General features: G+C 38.3%; 1 protein-coding gene across 2 annotated transcripts in view; it reads right to left on the bottom strand.

Annotated features, from left to right (window-relative positions):
- Positions 1–23574, bottom strand: part of GRID2 (glutamate ionotropic receptor delta type subunit 2) — a 1431476-nt gene that overhangs the window by 4816 nt on the left and 1403086 nt on the right. Inside the window, exon 16 of one of the 2 annotated variants that reach the window (XM_027599852.1) lies at positions 3799–3856. The exons of the other annotated variant lie outside the window; for it this stretch is intronic. Within the exon in view, the coding sequence (XP_027455653.1) occupies positions 3836–3856 (21 nt within the window). The 3' untranslated portion in view covers positions 3799–3835. The remainder of the gene's footprint in view (positions 1–3798; positions 3857–23574) is intronic. 2 annotated transcript variants of the gene reach the window in all.

The raw sequence follows: 23574 nt of genomic DNA, 5'->3' as shown, positions 1-23574 counted from the left end.
TATGCTCTCTCTCTCTCTCACTTTCTCTGTGTCAAATAAATAAATAAAATCTTTTAAAAAAAATGTACGGGGAAAAGGCACAAATGCCAAGTGAATGAGTCTCTGGAGTTGGCTGATGTGAAGAATCAGGAAGCACGAGTTCAAAATTATTTTGTAAGTGTAATAACAGTTAAAATTTATTGAATCACCGTGACAGGTTGCATCAGGCACCTGGATTTAATTTCTAATTCAATTCCATTTATTCTCCACAACAGTTGTATCAGATAAGAACTATTATCATCTCTATTGTACTGATAGGGAAATGGTTACAGAAGTTTAGAAGTTTGTTCCAACTCACACTACTAGTAAGGAGCAGCCCCACCTCAGAGCCTATGCCCCTAGCCCCGGCCACCTCTGGAATTGGGACCAAATGTTCTTTAGACAGATAGAAACATCACTAGAAGACAAGAGACTGGTTTTGGGTATTTGAATTTCGAGATGATCTTGAAATATATCACTGGAAAGACTAACATTATATCTCTAAGAGCTTGGAGCTTGATTTAATAAATGATCAGTTTTTTAAAGAGTCTGTTAATGTATTGCTTAAAATACAGTCCCGTCAGTGATGTAGAAGAGGATTTCCCTCTGAGGGGCCAGGATATGGTAGGAAACCAGTCAATGCCTTCTGAGGGCACAGCCAAGACAAGGCCGGGGAGCTTTTACCCAAGGCAAGTTGCTGCCTTCTAAGAACACCATGACCTCCAGGGTCAAGACTGACTGACCTTCAGCCTTGTAAAGCCTGCAGTTAGAGTGAATTATTTGGCCCGCAGAATTCAGAGGGCCACGCAAAAGCTGTGATGTGCTTTCTTCTTTTTATCTTTGACCAACTCACTGAGGCCCCAGGGGTTGTTCAGCCTGGAAACATCACACATGACCCCTGGGCTTTGGCTACGATGCGGTGGGTGTCGTGTTTTATGTTGTTTTTGTTTTTAATCTTTAGGTGAGTCTTCTGTCTGCTTTGTCCATTGTTGCATTCACACTTTGTGGTGGTTTACATGCTAAGTACAAAGTATGCAAAAAAGAAACGTAACCACATAAAATCATATGGTGAATTTGTGTGATACATTTGAAAAGGGGCTGGTTTTGAAGGCAGAAAAAACTGGGACCCGGGACTAAAACATTCAGAATTATAAATTATGTTTTATTTATTTATTTATTTATTTATTTATTTATTTATTTATTTATTTATTTATTTCTCTCTTTTGCTCTCTCTCTGAATAGACTTTCTGGGTAATTCACTGTAGACAAGAAATGGAAATCACATCATTTTATTTTGTTATTACTGATGTATCAGAGTTGAGCATGATTGCCTCACCTCTTAATGTTTAAAATTTTAAATTATTTTATTTGCTTAAGAAAATGAATGGAGCTGGGTGTTATACACAAACAATGAATCATGGAACACTACATCAAAAACTAATGATGTAATGTATGGTGATTAATGTAACATAATAAAGTAAAATTTAAAAAAAGGATAAAAAAGTAAATGAAAGAAAGACGAAACTGAGAAAGAGTCTGTAAATGAGTTTGCAAGATCACTTTAGTTATGGACATATAATTCTGCTGTGTGTAAACAGGGTGGGCACAGGATTGTACCTTTTCCTTCCAGATAGCTGATTGACTGAAACCCTTTGTTCAAGCAAGGCCAGCAGAGCAGTGCCTGACACAGTCCGCTAAGAAAACGTGACATACGCACCTAAATGCACTTATGTCCTTTTGCAAAAATCCTTAAAAAATTTTTTTTTAGTTTTTGTATTGAATACCACTTAACAAAAGCAACTCGTAAGAATTATAACGACGATTTATCGGTTGTCTAGAGACATAAAAATAATGCAAACACAGTAAAGTAGAAATTAGGAAGTCTCAGGTAAGCAACAAATTAAAATAAGTATGATGATATTGGTAGATCCACACTATAATTCAATTGATCTGTGTTAGGAAATCAATATCAGCACGTTAGATTATAGCTTCCTATGCACTGGAAACAATCTTGAATCTACTATTATTTATAGTGGTCTTGATAACAAAAGCTTGTGTTGAAGTTTTAAATGTGCCTCTTATGTAATGTTTTTAAATTTTTCTAGTAAGAAAAGTCTTTTTGATAGTACTTTCGATCTCTCTCTCTCTCTTTTCTTTTCTTTTCTTTCTGCATGTTCATCTCTTCCCATTCACTGCTAATGTACTTACCTCCAAGCCACCAAAATTTAAAGGTCATTTTCCATTACATGACTATAGTGTAGGCAAACCTGACGTTACACTTTCTAGCTCTAGAAAATTTGCGCAGACATTCAAGAACATGATCCTATTGGGATAGTAAAATTTATCTGAAGGGATTTATCAATTGGAATAACTTTTAACAAAACTGAGAGTCAGAATTTCGGGGCATTCATTTCAAAGGTGAAATGAGCATAGACTCAGAAAAGATTTTCTTATTTTTCAGCTTTTTGGACCACTTATATTTTAATTATTTTTTTTATTGATCATACAGAATGTATCTGGTTGCAGAGATTTTGACCATGAGCTCTGACCCTGAAAACTAAACACGTAAAAAATACTACAAGTAGAAATGGAAAATTTCACATGCTTTATGATTCTAAGCACAGAAAGTACAATCTAAATACTGCAGCAAATATGTTAAAGCAACGCACAATTAGAAGATTTTGATATTAACACTATGCATTCATTAAATGCAACACCATGCTAAACGTATTTACTTAGGACTTTGGAGATTTGTGCTTTTAAATGTTGTCTTTTCGGTTCTTGTGAGGTAACAGTGATACCTCATGAAATCTGTTCCTTTTTATGTACAACACACACACACACACACACACACACACACACACTCACTCACTCACTCACACATAGAGTCAAAGTCAATGGCAGTGGGTGGTTTATGTCAGGGCTGGTTTTGACGCCCCTCTCTCCCAGAACAAGATAAATGTAAGTGACGAAGAGCTCCTGGGGTTGGTTGAACTCATTTTGTATTCAACACTCTGCCTGGCCCCTTTCTCATCTCTTTCTCCCTCTCTTTGTATGTTCAAGCCTACTTGAGTTTCTTTTTTCTTTTGTAGAACTTGGTTCTTTTGATGTGTTTCAGGGCACGCCCTGTGGCAAAGAGAACTTCCCAGGAATCGGAAACATAAGTACACAGGGCTGGGGCAGCTACTTCTCCAGAGCCAGGCACATCCAGGCTCAGAAGCTGGATTTTCTGTCTCCGAAACAGCATCAGAACACATAAGAAGAGGGGTGGACGTGTAATATATTCTCCAGATATTATTTTCTAGGGATGTGTGATGTAAAATTTAACAGTAAGGTAGGCATTTTGGGGTGATTTTTAACCTGGATGGAGCTGGAGATAGGAATTTGAACCAGAGATATGTTTATATGCATTTATCTATTTGTTAGTTTCGCCAAAGTTTCCCTATGATTTATAAATTAGTTTGTTTCCGTTTCACTGCTGTTAGGGCATCAACATAGCTGAGATTTTCAATGACACATGGTCCTTTCCCTTAAAAAAATGAGGTGAGAAAGTGCAGTGCTTTAACTTTCTATTTACTTATGCATGAAGTTGAGAGCAATGCTGTTGTAAGTATTGTCAAACTATTGTTAGAAGCCACGATCTATATTATTAATAGAAAGTCTAGATAGAAGGAGGAGTTAATATTTTATATTTCATATCAGTATTTCCATTTTCATAAATTAAAAAAATATTTAATAAGATGGTGTTATGTCTTATTTAAAATATCTCTGTTTACTCACATATTATACTTTATGTGGCAAATCTTTCAGGACTATGTCACTGAATTAGAACTTGGAACTGAAAATAAAAAAAACAGAAAATAAGGAAAAACAGTCCAGTTTCAGTTGACACATACACAAACTTATCACTTTAAGGTGTTCAGATAATAGTTAAATTCAATTTTTACCCAAGTCTCTAAAAGAAACCTTTTATTTTTAAGACCAAACAAGTGAGAAAGCACAGTAACTACAAATTTAGTAATTATCTGGTTTGTTCGATTGGTTTAGAGAACCAGTCTATATTAATTAGGTGTATAGTTTACTTTTGCATAAATGAGTTCACTCTGGTGTTGCTAGGCCTCCTGGAAAAGAATATACTACTAGCTGAATAATCTAGGAAAAAAAGGAAATTTGATAAGCAAATGGTTGGTTACTTTCGATTAAATTAAATTCAGTTTAGTAAATGTATTGAGCACTATTTATGTGTTTGTGCGAACAACATTACCTATTAACTCCTAGGAAATAAATAGTGGTATCATTGAATCTGTTCAGAATTTTCCAACATATTTTATGCTCAGATAACAAGTCAACCAGCTAATTGCCCCCAATTCTTTTTAACTTTGGCTTCTATGTCCGCAGCTTAAAAGAAAGACAGAAAATGATTTCTGATATAATCCAATTATTCAAATATTGGTCAAATACATATTTTTAGCAATAACATGAGAGGATTGTTTCAACAAATTGGGAATAACCATGCGATAACTTTTATAACTACAATTTCTGTCGTTTCTTCCGTGTGTATCTGAGTTACTATTTATGAATCTTTGTGCAAACGTCTATACGTAACATGAGAAAAATTTCTTTGATATTAGGAAAGGCTGGGATTCACCATACTCATTTAAATGTTGTCTAGAAAGTTTAAGGGGTCTGTTTTACTTACACAAAAACCATATTCCTAATACAACTACACAGAGAAGAGTACAAAAGAAGTATTTTTATCTTTCCGATGCAGTGTAAACTAATCCTATTTCTGTCTTTAATGTTGCATAGCATTTCTAGATACTGAAAGCTTCCAAATTATTTGATCCTAAATTCTATGAGATATGCAGGTATCTATCAGACATTGCAATGCTTTCCAGCTTTAGGCAGTGGCTGCGTGCAAAGGGTCATATAATGTTCTCATCCTGTTTATAAATGTCAGTGAAAGCCACAGTTCTGAAGAAGTGATGCAAACAGGGCCTCCCAGTTTGCACAGGATCACTGCTGTGTGTCACACTGCTCTGCACCAATTGTCATGTCATATATTTTAATGGTGCTGTAAATCTCGTCTTGCTATGCTTACAGTTGTTTTCTACCTCTTCCTTCTTTTCTGCAGAGGTGTTATCTTTGACCCACAAAATGACATCAAAATATGGCATGCCAACTATCAGACGAACACATTTTCTTCATATTAATCCCAACCCCGGAAACACAAGTGCTTTTATTTTCTTAAATATGTAAAATTTAAGAGAACTTTAGCCTTTTAAAGTAGATTGACGAGTTCTAGACCTAGCAATGCTTCCATTTATTGGACTAATCACTAAAATAAGGTTCAGTGTCTCACTGAAAAGTATTACAGCCATGTTTAGAGAAACCTCTTGGGAGAACAGATACCTATGAATTTTTTCAAATATTTTTCTTCTTAAACAAAAGCAAAATGTAGCAATTGGGTTAGAAATTAGTTGACTGAATTCAGAGTGTCAATTAAACTTTTTATTACGTAAAGAGTAAAAGGGTGTATACTTGAAATATCACATCTACCCAAATAATCCTAATCGGTTGCTTTTATTGATTAAATTTACCAGCTAGTCACATAGCCTCTATTTCGGTACCAGAATTGTGAAATGATCCAGTTAATTCAAAATTTTAGTTATTAGCTGGCTTCCAAAAATTTTATTTATTTTACAAATAGATAGTTGCTTGGCTTAATTTAATATTTTTTGTCTTTTCGTTTCCAGTTCTTCCCCTCTTCCCTCTATGTCTGCGTGGATATGACCTAAACATTTTTCTAAAAGGACAATGGGCTGGTATTTTGTACAGTTTCCCCTTGAGCTCACTACCTATTTTGAGGGACTTTAGGGATCATCTATTCCAAATTTCTCATCTCACGAAATAGGCAGACTTGGAGAGTTTACATGACTTTTATTTCTCAGGTCTGGCAGCGTAGCAGTTCCTCAGTAGAGATGGCTTGACTGGAAAAATCGATGCGGAGTTACATAAATACAGCACCACAGTACTGAAGACATTGCATTGCAGGGACTCATTTACAATAATAAACTTTCATAAACACTATCTCATAGCCACAACAGCACCACGAGGTGAGAATCATTAACGGTAGGGATCATTTAATGGGTGAGATAACAAGTTCAGGATCATTCCATGGTTTTCCCAAGATCAGACAGCTAGAGCATTGCAAAAGCTTAGGTTTGAACTCCTGTTTTCTGATTCCTGAGCTTTGCTGAGTAACCACCGTGCATACTGCCTATAACCGCTTTTCTCTCTCTTGCCTTTCTTCATTCTCAGACAAAAAGCAGGAACTGGTCTTATTTATCTTTGTAAGCCCAGAACACTTGGATAATGAAGAACACTCAATAAAAAACTGAAAACAAAGAAACCCGGGACTCTGGCTAACTGGTCCAGCTCTGTTTCTTCTACACCACCACTCCATTCAGCAGGCAGAAGGTGGCATTTGAGAAGGTAGAGGGAGACTTAATGTCACAGGTACAGAAATGCTTCAAAGCATTTAAACTAGCAAAATTTATTCTGTGTTGTCCATAACATATTTAAGAGCAACTCTGGCTACCTGAACAATTCGCCTTACTGAGGACAGACTTTGTGAACAGTTCCCTGATGCGCCCGATACCTAAGTCCTCGACATTATGTGCACGATGCATAGTCTGTAAACTCACACTTGATTTAAACTTGACTTGGGGAATTCGCTCATGGTCATTACCGAGGTTCTTCTTCACCTCCCCCACATGTGCTTGGCCTCCAATTGAGTTTGGGCCAAGGTCCCAGGTCTTCAAACACCAGCCACCGTATCTAGGGGGTTTCTCTAGTCATGGGTCCACATTGCTTTTCTGATGAGCTGCTCACGTCCCAGGATGAGGGGAGAGTCCCTTTCAAGTCCAAAAGCTTTGCTGTTTCTCCTTGTGTTTGGGAAGTAAGTTTATTTGGAGAGACTGGAGTCCTGCACTACAAGCCTCCTCTCCGGGTCCCCTTTCACTGACAGCTCCCTCGCCCCTAACCCATCCCCCTCCCCGCCATTTTTTTTTTTTTTTTTTAAATTCTTGGGGACATGTCGGCCCTTCTTACTTGATGCTTCCAGAGTAACTCTCTGGCATTTCTGCATCTCCAGATCTTCTCAGATCATCTCTGATAACTTTAAGTTTGTACCAAAGGCAGGAAAAGCACCTGCCAGCTCTTTCCGCTTTGCAAAATCCCTGCAAAGAAACACAAAGGGCCTGGCTCTACGCTTAGAGGAGGAAGGAGGGAAAACTGTAGAAAGTGGAACATAAATTCGTGTTTCAAAAATATCCTAGCACAGATGATTTTTGAACTAATGCATGAGTGGTTTTGACACAGTCACTATGATGCAATTATAATTGTTAGTTTGTAGGGGATTTTCTTTTTGTCTTTCCAAGGGCAAAGTGACTTGGCATCTCCCCACCAATTGCTATTGAGACATTTCTCTGCAGGGCCCCTAGGAAAGGCAGCTCACAGCTCAAACGCACCACAAACTCTCTTTCCTGGAGGAACGAAATTAGAGCTTCTAGACAAAGAAGTTTTATTTTTAAATATGCATTAGAAGTAGGAATTGCTTTGTTATCGAAATCTCAAAAAGCAGGTACTTTGACATATCAGTGGAATTATAACAATATTACAATAAAACGTTGAATTTGAAATTTGAAGAGTGACACAATACCCTTTTGGCAGTGCATTCCCACAAAGGCCCATTCTTTGCCCTGCAAGTCTCAGATCAAATATTACTGCCCCAGGGAGGCCTTTTCTGCCCACTCTATCTATCTCCTACTTTATTTCCTTCACAACCGTTTCACTATCTGTAATTAGCTTTTGTGCGAAGCAGAATTCTAAGATGGCCCTCAAAGTTCCCACATGCTGCTAGATGAGTTCTGTATAATCCTCTCCCCTTGAGTGTAGGCAGGACCTGTGAGTATGATGGAATATCACTCCTGTGATTAGGTTACTAATCAGTTAACTTTGAGTTAATCACAAGGCAGATGATCTGGTTGAGCCTGACCTCATCAGACAAGCCCCTAAAGAGGACGGTGGGGGGTGGGGTGGGGGTGCGTTCCAGAAGTCAGAGAGATTTGAAGCGCAAGAGGGCTTATGAAAATGGTCATGTGGAAAGGAGTTGTGAGCAGCCTTTGGGAGCTGTGAGGGGCCCCTGACCAAACAAACCTCAGGGGAAGAGAAGAGGGGATACAGACCTATGTCTGCAAGGAATGGAGTTCTTTCAACACCAAACGGACTTGGAAGAGAATCCCTGGCGCCAGAAAGGGATGTAACTCAGCCAACAGCTTTATTCCAGCCTTGTGGGACCCCTAGCAGAGAACGAACTTGGGTCCCTCCACACGTTCCCTCAACTCTTTCCCCTGCCCGCTGGGTACATTATTGCCTCGAACTAAGTTCATAAAGGCAAAGCAATCTACACACAGTTTTCCCATGAACCACTTGCCATTAACATACTCGCTTTTAAGACTCAACTGACTGCGTCATACACATATTCCCATGTAGTATTATTTTTAGATCTCAAAGTTAATACCGTTTATAGAAATCAAGAAGAAGCCTGTACTTACCGACCTGGTTATAAGAATGATAATAAAAACAAAAATAGGATGTTAGAGAAATACCATAGTTTGAATTAAAAAATGATATCAAGCACTAAACATAAATTTGAAATGTTATATTATTATGGATTTGTTGATCCTTATTTAAATAAGTAGCAAGTTTAAGTTTAAATTGTAGGAACATGTCCTTTAGCAAAATGTACACTAGCCCCTTTTAGTTTTATTTTCTCCTGTCTTTTGTCATTTTCCACATAATTAAAACCTGTCTTTAAAGTGGAAATTAAGTGAATTGCCTCCTATTGATAAGTATCACTACCATATACTAAGGTAATAGTGTCTTACGAAAAGAAAAAAGTTATTTTCAGGAGACTGTTCAAAATAACTAGGATTAAATATATCATAACTATTTGTGATTCTGTTCATTGTTTTCTTACATGTTTCTATCTCTATGGTAAAAATACCTTCTATGAAAAACGTTACTGATATTTTTAACTCAAAACGGAACTTGGCTATCAGTTCCAATCTACTAGTCCATCAGTATTTGTTTTCCAAAGTAAATAAGAAAGAAATAATAATTAAGAACCGTAGTGTTGTGCTTAAAGATGAGGAACTGGGGAATGTGACAACTATGAGTTCTTCTCATCTTCCTCTACTGAGTCTTCCATTCGTGACGAATATCCTAGTTTAACAACAGATGCCAGGAATCACGAGGGGGGGGATGGGGTGAAAAAGAAAAGAAGCTGGCCAGGCAAAATTTAAGTCCTGAGGGCATGTGGCCATGTTACTTAATTTGAGCGGCATTATGCAAAACAAAACAAAAATTATCTGCGAGTTGGCAAAGCCTGCTTGAAAGTGCAAAGTGAGGAAGAAACCAAGTTAGTGTGCAGCCGATTTAAGACATGCTCGCTGAGGGGCTTTGAAGAAAGCAAGCTGCACGACCCCCATCCCCAAGCATAAATAAACTCCAAACAGACTCATTTGCCATGAAGGATGAAATGTGGAGGTGCCGTGGCGCCTGGGTCTCTGCCTCTCCATGGCTCCTTTCCCCAAGTCGTTCTGGTGGGTTTTTGTGTCCCAAAGTTGTCCCTATGCAAACAACAGGTTGAATATTGTAGGTGTGGGTTATTAAAGTGTCCCTGGGACAATGGCAGTCTGTGTCCCATTTGTAACGCTTGGATTAATCTTTGGAAAGTGCACACAAAATGTGACATGATGTTGGCTTCCAACATTATTCAGTCTGCATAGCAGCAAATCCTGCCCTGTCTCCCTGGAAATAAAACTCCACAGACGTATCACTGCCATCTAAAAAGGAACCTATCATTTATGCTCAGAAGTAGAGACACCCTGATAGAATTTCTATTAGGGGTTTGATTTTATAGTTTGGAGAGGCATTTATGATGGAAACAAATTTCATTCTATCAACTTACTCACAGGTCTCCAGGAAGAGAATCTGCAATCAGGTAAATCATATATATGCGTACACACACACACACACACACACACACAGGCTATAGATGGGAAAAATAAGAAAGCCTTTATCTTTCAAAGAGAATTCCACAGTAGATTAGATTGATAACCCACAACTGGTCCCTGACAACAGGCAGGATTCTCGACATCATCCCTCTTGTCACCTCATTTTCCCCTTTTGATTTTAAAAGCTCTAGAGGAGAGCGCCAAGATGTGAACACTGGCTGAGGGAGGCATGCTGAGGAGACAGGGCGCTCCTCTCATTTCCTTTCCTTTTTCCTACGTTCCAGGAGCTTCTGAAGCTTTGAGACCCAGCCTCACCTCATCATTTATCAGAAAATTCTTCTCAACTTAGGTGTCTTGTGCACAAAAGGACTAAGTGGCATTGTGGAATTCAGAAAGATGCTTTCTCAAATTACTTGGTTTTAAGTGCATCTCAATATTACAACTTTAGAAGACAGAACTAGGACTATTGAAATAGAGGGGGAAAAAAAGCCATGTTAAATTATAGACAACCATCACCGATAGGTGGAATTCGCATAGAACCAAGTTGGAAACCAACTCCACACATGGGAAGAATTGGAAGTTGCCTAACAAAATGGAACTGGGGGTGGGGGGCATAGGGGGGAGTCAGGGCATTGTTCCAGAATGAGGGCTTTTAAAGCATGTTATAGATCAATGTCTTTATCTTCGTTATTAGAATCCAATTATTTCCAGTGTAATCTTTTTTGTCTCATAGAGAAATAAGCCATTATCAAAGCAGGTTAGGAATGGCTTCTTTCAAATTCTATGGTACAGATGCGTTTTACAGTAATTTTGTATGTGGGCCCATTAAAAGACCAAAGTAAGCAGAATGCTCAGTCTTCGGTCCAGAACGGTCACCCGTTTTCCTCTTTTATTGCCGTTTGGGAAGTAAATGTCATAAATTTTAAGCTATAAACATGTGTTTAAAATATTGTTTTAATCTGTTTGGCATATGGGACTTGGACTTAGGGTTTTGTTTGGAAAAGAACATAATTTCCATTGAAAAAGTAATTGCGGAGGATGGCATCTCCATTACATCGACCCTGCTCTGCAAGTGGGAAAGTCCTTGAACTCTGAAGTTCCATGCTTCCAAGGGCCTCCCTGGAGTGGTAGCTGTAGCAGTGGGCAGAGGAACAGGTGTCCCTCCAGCCGGGGCATCGTGACTATCATGAGTCCTTCTCTCGGCCCTTGCTCATTCAGCAAGATAATGCAAGTGATGCTGAGACTGCACCTTGGTCACAAGGGCCCTTGGTATATAGACTTTAAAAGTGCATGTTGCCCTCTCCTGATGTGCCTTTCTTCTTGGGCTTTATTTTTCACCCGTGATATGTCTACTTGGACATATTCTGATAGTTGCGTTGATTTCGATATTGTTCTGACATTCATTTTATTTAGAATTCAAAGAGGGGTAGAAGGAGGTATGGTAGGGTTACCCAGAGTGATTTTTGTTCAGGGTGGGCCAAAGGTAAAAGGAGAAGAATATTGATAGCAATGTAGATAGGGAAGAACATGGCCCAATTCATAATTTTGCATCAGCCAACTTGGTTTTCAGTTTTCATCTGGGGGGCATAAATCAGATGAAACCCAGACTTGCAAGAAGGTGGTTTAATGAGATCCACAGAGGAAGAGAGAGTCAGGATAATTAGAGGCATCACCAGATTAACCTCATAACATCACTTTCAAGAGAAATAACCATTTTCACCAATTGTTGAGAGAGTTTGACCGAGGACTGGGATTAAAACTGAGTTTATTTTTGGGACGCCCTGGGTGGCTCAGTCGGTTAAGCATCTGCCCTCGGCTCAGGTCGTGATCTCAGGGTCCTGCTCAGCGGGAGTCTGCTTTCTCTGCCACCCCCCCGTGGCTGTGCTCTCTCTCTCTCAAATAAAATAAATCAAATCTTAAAAAACAAACAAACAAACAAACAGACTGAGTTTCCTTTTACTGAAAAAAGCCTTAAAAAATTTTTTTTTCCTGAAGATTTGGGTAGTGGGTTGGGGTTAGGCTGTGTCATAGGACTTTATATATAAATTATGGATGTCTGAAAACAAGGTGGACAAAATATAATCATTTGTTATTTTTATTTCCACGGACGAAGAAAAAACAATAACACAAAAATGCCACAATCTCTCAATCTTTTAGAGAGTATAAGTTACCTGTATGTATAGGTTTTAGAGAGTATAAGTTACCTGTATGTATAGGTTTACAGCCTTGTAAATAGAGTAAACATTAAAATAACCATAAGGACTTAAATGGTGGGCTTACTTACCACTAAAAAGAAGAATAAAGCACGTTTAATATTTCTTTTTTTAAAAGAGGGCTTGACTCTTCACAAAATGCTATTGCTTATAGAAGCCCAGGGAATTGAAGCTAAAATCTCGACAAGTGGTACCACAGCACCACCATCTGGCTTTGTAAAAGAGAGCAGGGAGTCACAAGGTAATAGAGGAAGAGGAAAGGTAAAGTTGTCTCTTCCCTAAAGAGAGATTGGAGAAAGGAAAACCAAGGAACTCGCTCAGCCCTTGAGTTTCTCTTAACCCTGTAGCGTTGCATTTGCCACTATTTCAGCTAACATAAAATGTCTATGGTATCAGAAACTGCCCCGGATCTCTTTTTCTGTCTCTATTTTAATTTGAAGAATGAACACATTTTTAGTGGATAAAATCTTTAAAAAAGGAAATCTCCTTAATGTTAACAGTCTTTCTTTTCATTTTTTAAAAAATTTGGACAGAAAATAAAAAGTCTTTTATTTTAATATTAAAAACTGTAATTTTCATGTTAGTCTGTAGAGCTTCTATAAACAGGCTTACCTCACTGATTTTCACTTTGCCTTTTGGTTTGATTGTTTCATAATGTTGTGGAAGCTTCTTTGCATTTTTGGTTTTTATTTATTTATTGCTTCTTTGCATTCTTAAAGCTCAGAGATATTTAGGATGAAACATATTCTAATACATAATCAGAAGTACAATTTTGACCCTGAAGAGATGGTGAAATAATTTTATTGCATATTTAACAGTTTACTTTCTTTGGAATAAAATTTATACTTCTAAAATTTGAATGCCTTAATATTTTTTTACTTTATATTGCAAAGTTTCACAAGATTGTACAAAATTGCTAAGTAATAGTGTGGCGAATGCATATATTTTCACGTGTACGTCTCTTTCAATGAAGACCTTACAGAATTGGCTTGAAAGATAAAATGTTAGCTTTTACTGTATTTGCCTTCTTGCAGCATCTATATTTGATTAATTCCTACATTTATCAAGCAGTAGTGTGCAGAATGATAACATTATAACACTGTTTCGAGCCTACTGTGAACAAGGAACTATTCTAAGTGCTCTGCACTTCATGTTAAGGCATGAAATCTTTTCAGCAAAACTAAGGAGTGTCCTATTTTTATTTCTACTTCATGGATGAGGAAAATGGAACACAGAGACATTGAGTAACTTGCCTAGGGTAGCAGAGCTGACAAACGATGGATACGAAAGCTGTTCTTGATGATGACACTAAATCTATTTTCTCAGTATAAAGTACTCTAAAAATATTTAAAGGTCATGCTCTCTCATATTACTGTATTTTCTCTTTGTGCAAGAACCTAGTGTAAAAATACTGCCTTTAAATCATTTTATGAAAAATATTTCAATTGTGTTAATGGTTAAACAACATTTTTTGAAAGCTAACCTAAAAAGCAACCATTATGTATATCTCCCCCACCCCAAGAAATCATATACCATGTGCTCAAAATAAATGACTTGTAAATGAACTTCTAGAAATGAATTTTTGTAAATTGAGGACTTTTTTTTTTACCTGATTTTCTATTTTAGGTTCTAAATAATGACTTCAGATAATTATATTGAATTATTCATGCTCATTTTATTGTAGTGTGTTCTAAAAAGTAATTAAGAGAAACTGTTGGGGCACCTGGGTGGCTCAGTCGGTTAAGCATCTGCCTTCGGCTCAGGTCATGATCCAGGGTCCTGGGATCGAGCCCTACGTCAGGCTCCCTGCTCGGCGGGAAGCCTGCTTCTCCCTCTCCCACTCCCCCTGCTTGTGTTCCCTCTCTCGCTGTCTCTCTCTGTGTCAAATAAATAAATAAAATCTTTAAAAAAAAAAGAGAGAGAAACTGTTGCTAATATTTTAGCTATATACAGAGAAACCCTCCAGTTTTTTTCTATTTGTTAAAATGTTCAGAATTTTCTAAAATTCTCTAGAGGTTCAGATGCTTCTGAAACTCATACTCTATCAATTTTAGAGAGTCTGTGGATATTTGAGTCTTATGTAAAAATTGGCCTCCCAAACAACACTTAAACAGAGCTTGTGGGAATTATTTTTCAAACATAGTACAACGTGTCCCATGTTATTCTAATGGAGATAGAAGAAAGTGGGGCCATGTAGGATATTTTACTATAATTTCAGTCTCTGTTTTAAAGAAAGAAAAGATGTGACATCAAAAATATCGTAAAATGTACTGTTTTGGTGCTGAATTGGAAAATGGATTTTGACAATGTTGGATGTCACTGGCTAAGTTCCTAAGTTCCTAAAAATCATTTCTATGGTTATTTACTGAAAATTTGAATTATAAAAAACTTTTGGTCATCTATCTAGCATTTGTATTTGTTGACTTGGACTTTTGCCAGCATACTAGTTCTCCATGGTTAAGCTCTTACTTTGGGATGGGATGAATACGAAGAAGAGGAAGATTGTGAAGGGAAGAAAAGTTATTTCTCTATTCTCCGAAGATGCAGATACAGAATAATAAAAAAGATGATTTGTTCTCCATCATGTGGGCAAGGAATGGTGCAAATCAGACTCGAGGGGGTAAGCCTGTTCCTACCGAGAGCCACCACACGAGGGCGTTGGCGCTGATCCTCTTTCAACAAGAGAACGGTGAGAAAACAAGCTTTAGATTTCCCTTTTGTATATGGTGCACTAAGATAGTGAAATTGACTTAAATGAGGAAGTAAATATTTTCCTATATGAATATTTTTCGACAGAATTAAGTTGTGATATATATATATATATTTTTAATATCCAATAGGAAGCCACTAGATTAATTATCCTTGAATGTACCTACCTAGATTGTAAAATTTTGCTGCTCAGAACATCCATTGCCTATTGAGTACCTTTCCATCTTCTTATGAGGCTTTTCTCTTCTTATCCTGAGACTTCAATTCTGAATGTTCTGGCTAAACCTAGCTTCTACCTTTCCAGTGTGTTGTTGAATATATCTACCTGGATATTACCTTCATTTCAAATATGTTATTGAGAGAGGGAGAGAGAGAGAGAGTGCTACCACAGGAGCAGGAGGGGAGGGGCAGAGGGAGACGGAGAGAGAGAATCTTAAGCAGGTTCCATGATCCTGAGATCATGACCTGATCCATACTCAAGAGTTGGAGGCTTAACTGACTGAGCCACCCAAGAGCCCCTCAAATGTGATAATTTTTAATTTTTTAATTTAAAAAATTTTAAAAACCAAATATCATCTTCTACTCCACCTAAAAACTAATTTCCCTGAGTTTACTGTTTCTTCGAATATCCAACCTCAAATCTCTGTCATGACGTTTGAGTGTTCCTTCTCTTTCTGCAGCTAAGCCAGCATTAGTAAATATGTGGGTATATTTCTCATTATAACTTGACCTCACCATAATGAAGCTTGTTAATCTCATGATATGATTGGTCATTCTACAAGGAATAACTCAATAACTGACCATCGTTTGAATCCTCCACTTGCTGCTGTACTCTCAACGGTGACCTCACTACCTGTACCTTCCTGTTGCGTTTAACTGGGCTCAAGACTCTCCTGGTTTAGAAACAGACCCCCTTCTTGGATTCCCTTCTGTCCATTTTCTCCCTCTTTCATCACCACGTTCCTTGGAAGAGCAGTGTATAAGCCTTTCCACGTATTCCTCCACCAGCTACAGTTTGGCTTCCTTGTCTGCCATTCTCCTCCACACTGTTCTCGACAAGATCTGGAAGACCTTCCTGCTGCTAGTTGTAATGGGTACTTTTCCTTCTGGGAGTGCAGTTGACAACACTGACCACTCTCTATCGAAATACTCTTCCCTTGACTTCGGAGACTACTCACTCCTCAAGTTTTCTTCCTCATTCTGTTTTAGCCAGAATGCTCTTCTGTCCTGTGATCAAGTGTTGACCTTTCTCAGGGTTCTGTGTCCAGATCTCATTTCTGCTAAATAGACCTCTTATTCCTTGGATGATTTTATTAACTCTCATGGTTTCACTTACACTAAAATCTTCAGAAAAGGTCCCAAACCCAGACCCAGACCCCATTCCCACCAAAGCTGCCCCTAGAAACTTCCCACCCCTTACTTCCTCTGTGCTACTACAGGTAACGAGGACTTGATGCCACACAAGCTTCCTAACTGGTCTACCTTTCTCAGATCTTGTCCTATTCCCAAAGCTTTCTCCTAGGGCAGCTCGAATGATTCTTTAAAATAAGAATATGGGCAGGTGACTACTTCACTCTATACTCTTCACTGACTACCTAGTGATGCCTGGAACTTGATTCCTAAAAAATACAAATTCTTTAATGTGGCTTATGGAGGATTTTGAGGACTGCTTTTTACCTCTTCTTTTTATTCTCTTGATAGTCTCTGTTCCCTCTAAGTTCTGACTTGGTGTGACTTTTTTCAGTTCCTGGAACAAATCTTGCCCTCTGGCTTCAGGTCTTTGCATACGCTGCTCATCCCTCTTTCTTTTGCCTGGCTGACTCTCAATTATACCTCAGCTTGGAATCCTGGCTAGCGAGCTTTTCCTTTCCCTGCACTAGGTTGCAAATCACTTTGCATTTACATTACTATAGCACTTATCACAATTTATTGTCATTGCCTGTTAAATTGTCTGCCTTCCCCAGGAGACTGTAAACACTACCATATTACTAATATTCACAGCTGTTCAAAAATGGAATAGACTATAAAAGAGACTGCACTCAAACATTAGGTAAGTGGTTGGATTTGATTTTTATAGTTTTGTCATCTTATGTTCTTACTGCTCTTCATGGGCCATATGTTCCCACCAAATTATTTGATTTTTCTCAAATATGCTTTGTGCTCTCCTCCTCTGTGAGTTAGACCATATCTTGCTCTTTGCCTAAAAATGTTTTTTCCCCTATTCTTTATCTTTGGAAATTATACTCCTTGTTAAATCTAGTTCCTACACCATCTTCTCCACAAAGACATTTTATCACCCCGGTGAAGAAAGGTCTTGCTTTTCTCTGAATTCTCAAAACACTATAGACTTTTTAAAGTACTTATTATGTATCATTTATAATCACTGTATTTTGGGGCGCCTTGGTGGCTCAGTTGGTTAAGCGTCTGCCTTCGGCTCAGGTCACGATCCCAGGGTCCTGGGATGGAGCCCCGCATTGGGCTCCTGGCTCAGCGGGGAGCCTGCTTCTCCCTCTGCCTCTGCAGGTTGCTCCCTTGCTCGTGCTCGCTCTCTCTGTCAAATATATAACTAAAAATCTTAAAAAAAATAAAATCACTGTATTTCAATAAAAGGATACTGGAAGAGTACCATCTCTCCCTTCAATTCCTATACTATGTTGTAGCACTTTTTTGCTTTGCCTTACATTGTAGTTATGCATATGCAGGACATCTCTTCCATAATAGCTTTGAGATCTTGCATGTTTATGTTTCTATGTTCTGCAATGCCTAGCATCTTGGCATGTGGAGATATATGTATATATATATATATATATATATATATGTATGATGGACTCTCAAAATGTAATTGTTGAATGCATCAACCAACTGGCTCTCACCTTATCTTCTATCTGTTTCCATAGGACCTTCTCTTTCAAGCCAAATAGTCTTATTCCTGGCTCCAAACTTGTCCATTATATTTTCCCATTTCCTCTTTGCACATAGCTGTTATAGTGCACATTGATATTTCTCATTGTCAAAATCCTACCTCCTTGGCTCAAATATTGCTTTCTGTGAAGGCTGCCTTAGTACTTCCTGCCAGAAGGGATTCTTGGCTAAGGTGCTTCGTCGTTGGTTGGCGGACCACAGAAATACCATGGGAAAAAAAATGAAATCATGGAGTGACCTGACTTGAGAAGTAATGTAGTAAGATCACCCAGTAAGATGTTTGAAGGGAAGCTTGTAATGTTTTCCCACAGAGGCTAGCATGTGTTTAAACTTGTCTGGTAGCAGTAAGGCTGGAAAAAAGGGGGTCAGGTAGGAGAGTGTTATGTGAGGTGACTCAATAGGGCTTTGTTTTTCCAACGGATCCGTTAGAGGGATGCTAAGAAAGTGGGGAAGAAGACGGAAAGATCGCTGACATCACCAGCAGAGATAAAAACCACAGGAGGACCAGCAGGTTTGCTGGTCTTCCAGCAGTATCTGCAGCAGATGCTAATCTGGCAGAGTATCAGAATCTGTTTATGTTCTCTAAGCGATTATGACGCATGCATCATTTATATTCATCTTTTATGAATATTTTATTTACCACTTGTAGTTTTTGTATCAAAAATATAGTCAGCTGGTGAGGACCAGCTGATCTTTGTGGATCCCCATAGTTTTGAAAGCCTCTCGCAACAATGGAAGGCTATATAAAAGGGCCTTTTACCTTCCATCTCTCTTTGATGTCAGGAGCAGCCTGTTGGGATGGAAAGGGCATGAGTTTCTGAGGGAGAGATATGTGGGTTTGAATTCCGTTTTGGTCACTTACTATTTGGATGACCTTGGCCAAATGACTTAACTTTCTAGAGACTTAGGTTTTGTTTTGTTTTTAAACTGTTCGATTAGTATCAGTGATAGCAAATTTACAGAGATGTTATGAGAATCAAGTGAAACATGTAGGTAGTACCTAGCACTGTGCCTGGCATATGGTCAACATGCCCTCCCTCCCCATGGTTGTTATATTTAGAAGAACATAAATCTCGGCTTGTTAAGGGCAAGAATTAAAGCAGAAATTGGCAACTTACATCTTCAGATGAGAAAGGATTAAAGTCCCTACACTTGAAATAATTCTAGCTGAGGGTATATGCCATATATTTTATGAAGTGCAATTCAGAAACGTGTGACTCTGCAAACTACCTTGAAATTCTTATCTTGTGCAGATATTCAATACAACATGTGTATACAATTTGTGTGCTATCTCTTTTATAGGAAAAGAAAGATTAGTTCTGTGTATGTGTGTGTGACTCATGGCTTATATTTTAAAAGTGAGATTCTGGGGCAAGAAGTGAATTGCAAGTGATTGTATTCTCAAACAATTTGAAAAGCAGGTTTTATCAAAATTATTCTCAATTCATAAAGGTGCATACTACCTATTTCTTGTTTTCTATTTGATATATGACATTTCCCCCTTAGAACTGGGAAATCATCTTTGACCTTTTAAAAGTGAACCATTATCATCACCTCAGTGTTGAGAGACAGTTAAAGCTGACAGACAACATCTAGAACAAAATCCAAGTAGCCTTTTTGATGGCCTGCTTGGTGAGATCTAACCTCTTAAACTCTCAGAGGATAAGATTGGTGATGATGAGTATTTCAGACCAACCTTTTGATTCTCATATAGTACTCTTAACTGTGTTAGTGGATGCTTTCTGAACTCTCGAGCGGACATAGACTCAGAACTAAAAGCACACAGCAATTACAGGAACCAAACACATTAGTTCCACAGGTTTTTGGTTTGACTTACAGCCCCAAGTATACTGGCTTTCACATAGCAGGTGTTTGTAACAATCGGGCTAATTTTAATTTGTTCCTTTTATAAGACAAGTCTGTGTTTAAAAACAATTTTTTTTTCGCTTTCTATTCAGTATGTCTGCTCTGTGGTCATTTTAGTAAAGCCTACTGCAAGGGGACTCTGCTCTAGCTCATTGTCTCCTTTAAGGACATTGGAGATATTGGGTGTATTTCAAGCCCAGTTATGCGATCTGAGTCACTATCACCATATCACAGGACAGTTTGGTCAATTCTGAGTATTCACTGTGTGGGAAACGGGATAAATCTCACGTGAGAAAAAGGAATGAGGCTTGTTCTGCAGCATTTCAAAGAACCAGTAGGGGGCAACTTTCAACACAATACGAAGACCAGCTGTAAGGAAGAATAATCAAACGGACAATTAAAATTGTTGAAAGTGCTAGTGGACTGCCTTAGAACACGTCGGAGTTGAGGTTGTGGTCATCTGTCAGGACGTGCTATTCGGAGGTGAGGGAAATCAGAACCGGAAGTGAGATATATGAAGAGATCAAAACAGAGCTGATCTGACTGAGGCCCAGTGAGCCTTACCTCCGCTGAGCAGCACCCCCATAAGCCCCGAGGAAAACCCTCTGGAATCTGGGGAGCGCAGTTTAAAAATCATGGACTCTGGATAACACCTACCCCCCATGCGTTCCGAATCCCTCATGTAGACTCCTAATGACGGAAAATAAACAATTCTCAATTCTATGATTTCTTCTCCTTAACCCCCAATTTAAGAAAAAAAAAAAAGAATAAAACAACATAATCTTCTGACTTTAGCACTTCTTGGTAAGATTATTTCTACTTTTCTAGCATCTGAATTTGAAAAATCAGTCATATTTGGTTTCTTTTTCTCTTTTACAGTCTGCATTCAGTTAATCTTCAGGTTCTCTCTATTCTCCCTTCAAAACGCATCTACCATCTGCATCTTTTTTTCCTTTTTGGGCTATTGCAGAAGTTCAGATCATGCCTGAATTATTGCACAAGCCTTTCATCTGGCCTCTTTTCCACTGCATTCTATGAGTTACTACCAGCTGGATCTTTCTAAACCACCCCTTTAAGAGCATGTTTCTCCTTTGGTAAAAATCTTCAGTGGCTCCCCCTTGCCCACGCTGGAGGTCTCCATACATCTCATGCTTGTGAGCCTCTGTGAACAGTATCCCGGCTTCAGTCTCTCTCTGATGGTTCGAGGGCTGAAATTCAAATGGAGGCATGGCCAGCGATTGGCACTCCATGCCACTCTCCCATAACACTCAAAATGGTGGCAAATATTTAGGCCCAAGGAAGGGTGGGAAAGTGGCAGCACTTCGGATCCCAAGTTTGATTTATATCTGGCTTTATAATTAATCTGCTGGATCTAGTAACAGGCATTCCACTTTGTTCAAACCACTCCGATGGTTTCTAGGCTCTTACAGCATCCTATAAAGCCTTATAAGTTGGGCCTTGTGTTACCTTCCTGAGCTCAATCTCTCACCCCTCACTGTGGTCTGGCCACATGGATCTTCTTCCTGTTCTTCAAACATGCCCGGCACACTCCCGCCTCAGAGTCCTGGTACTAGCTGTTTTCAAAGTCTGGAATGTTCTCTCCTCAGAGAGCGACAGGGCTAACTCCCTCCCTCTTTTGAAGACTTCAGTCAAATGTCAACTGATCAGTGAGGCCGCTCATGGGCACCTTATTTAAAATAGGAAATGCCTACTCTTACTCTAGGCTTCCCACTCCTTTTTGTTTTTCTCTATAGCACTTATCAGCTAATCCATTATATACCTCACTTATTTATCCCGTTTACTGTCTGTCTCCTCCAACTGATTGTAAACTCCGTGAAGGCAGGGAGTCTTGTTTACAGTGTGTCCCCAGCAACTAGAATAGTGTTTTGCACACAGCAAGAGCTCAGTGAACATCTGTTGACTCCATGAATGAAGGAATGAATAGATGAACAGTGTATAGTGCAATCTTTTGAGCCCAGCCTACAGGCTTTCCACAGTCTCACCTGGGCTTTACTATCTGCCACTTCCTGACATGAAACCCATATTCCAGACAACGTGGGCTATTGATCCTTCGAACATTCTTTCCCATCTTTGTGCCTTGCTTGCACTTGGAAGCCCTTTTGCATTCCCCCAACCTTTCCATAGTCTCTGTGATTAGGCTAAATTTCCTCTTATTCTGGGAAATCATCCCATGGTAGGCTGCCTTCTTCTTCTCTTCTCATAGAATATTTACTCTATCAACTAACTTGATAATGGAATACATTCTGCATCATGATATAATTTATATTCTTGCCTTCTGATGTTATTTAAACTATGACTTTGTATTTAACTTTTCAAAAGTTTCTATTTTGTTTCTCCAACTTCAGAAGCTTTCTGAGGAAAGGCCAGGTGTAAATGACTAGAAATGCTCATGGACAGAATTCCAGACCAGGGGCTTACCTCACCACCATGAGACATGATAGAGTCAATACCTCAGCACCCTTGGACCCCTGTTGGCTCAGGAGTGTGCCTTGGCATACCAGTTAGGATATCTCTGTCCTACGGTGCCTTGCTCATAGTAGGTGCTCGAAAACTGCTAGTCAATGGACTGATTGATCTTGTGTGATTGTTTTATTCTTAATAATCGCTCTTCAGTGTTACTAAGGTTTATGTATATGTACTAATACTAGTTGTTTTTTTTTTAAAAAGAGACACATAATCATGATTGTGGAGTAAGAATTAAAAACATTTAATAATGATGAAAAAGAATTAATTAAAATATATTAATTGTTGGCGATTGAACTATTTTGTAGGACTTACCATGTTAATTGGACACATCAAAAAATGGAGGTTACACACATGAGGAGTGATTTTATATACTTGTTGCTCAGTTTATGAAGAGTTTTACTATGATAGTTCCATGGGGAAATCTGAGTGAGTGAACAATAAATTTTAAATGCTTAGTCATGCAGAAGTGAGGCTGGAAGTCCCCATTACATGTATATCTTGCTACACTGCTTAGTTATTTTTTATTTTTATTTTTAATATGTTCATTTGTAAGTAAGTACAGTAGGAAGTACTATACTCATTAAAAAAGATCGTATGTGAATGAGAGTTCTGCATTTGGTATCTAATGTCAATTATGTCGATTAGATATATGACATGGCTATAACCCATGTAGCAACTAATGTCCAGAGCTCTCCTTAACATTCCTTATGGAAGTACTTGAACATATTAGGCATTCAATAACTCTTCCTAGAATAATAAAGTCAAATTAAATGAGCTGGATATGTGATGCCTCTATTTTCAACTTATTTTTAGTGTGTGTGTGGTTTTTTTAAATATATCTTATAGCTACCTTTTATAAACAGGTATTAATAGAGGCCTAGCATTAATTTGAAAGTCAACTTTAATGTAATTTTGGAGAGGAATTAAACATTACATCATAAGTGTGAAGTAGATAGAGGTGCCCCTTGCACTAGGAAGTGGCTGATCCTGAAAAGTCTTATATCACTTAAATTTTTGCAAATTGAATCTTATTACACATTAGAGGAACTAATTCTCAAAGGCCCCCATCATGAATCTTAGTGAATAAACAAATTGTTTTTTGTTTTTTAATAGTGATGTCCAATTTTTAAGAATGAAAAATAGCCACAGGTGTCTGCTACTTAATTCCTAAAAATTTTCAGTGGCACCAATTTAAAAATTAGACACAACATTTTTAAAAACCAAAGTGTGCCTCTTACTCACATTTCAAATCTTCTGGCAGGTAAAGTATTCATTAA

Source organism: Zalophus californianus, chromosome 2, assembly GCF_009762305.2.
Source record: "Zalophus californianus isolate mZalCal1 chromosome 2, mZalCal1.pri.v2, whole genome shotgun sequence".
In the NCBI taxonomy this organism is placed as follows: Eukaryota; Metazoa; Chordata; class Mammalia; order Carnivora; family Otariidae; genus Zalophus; species Zalophus californianus.
The sequence above is the reverse complement of the archived record's forward strand: the minus strand, read 5'-3'. Positions and strand labels throughout refer to the sequence as shown.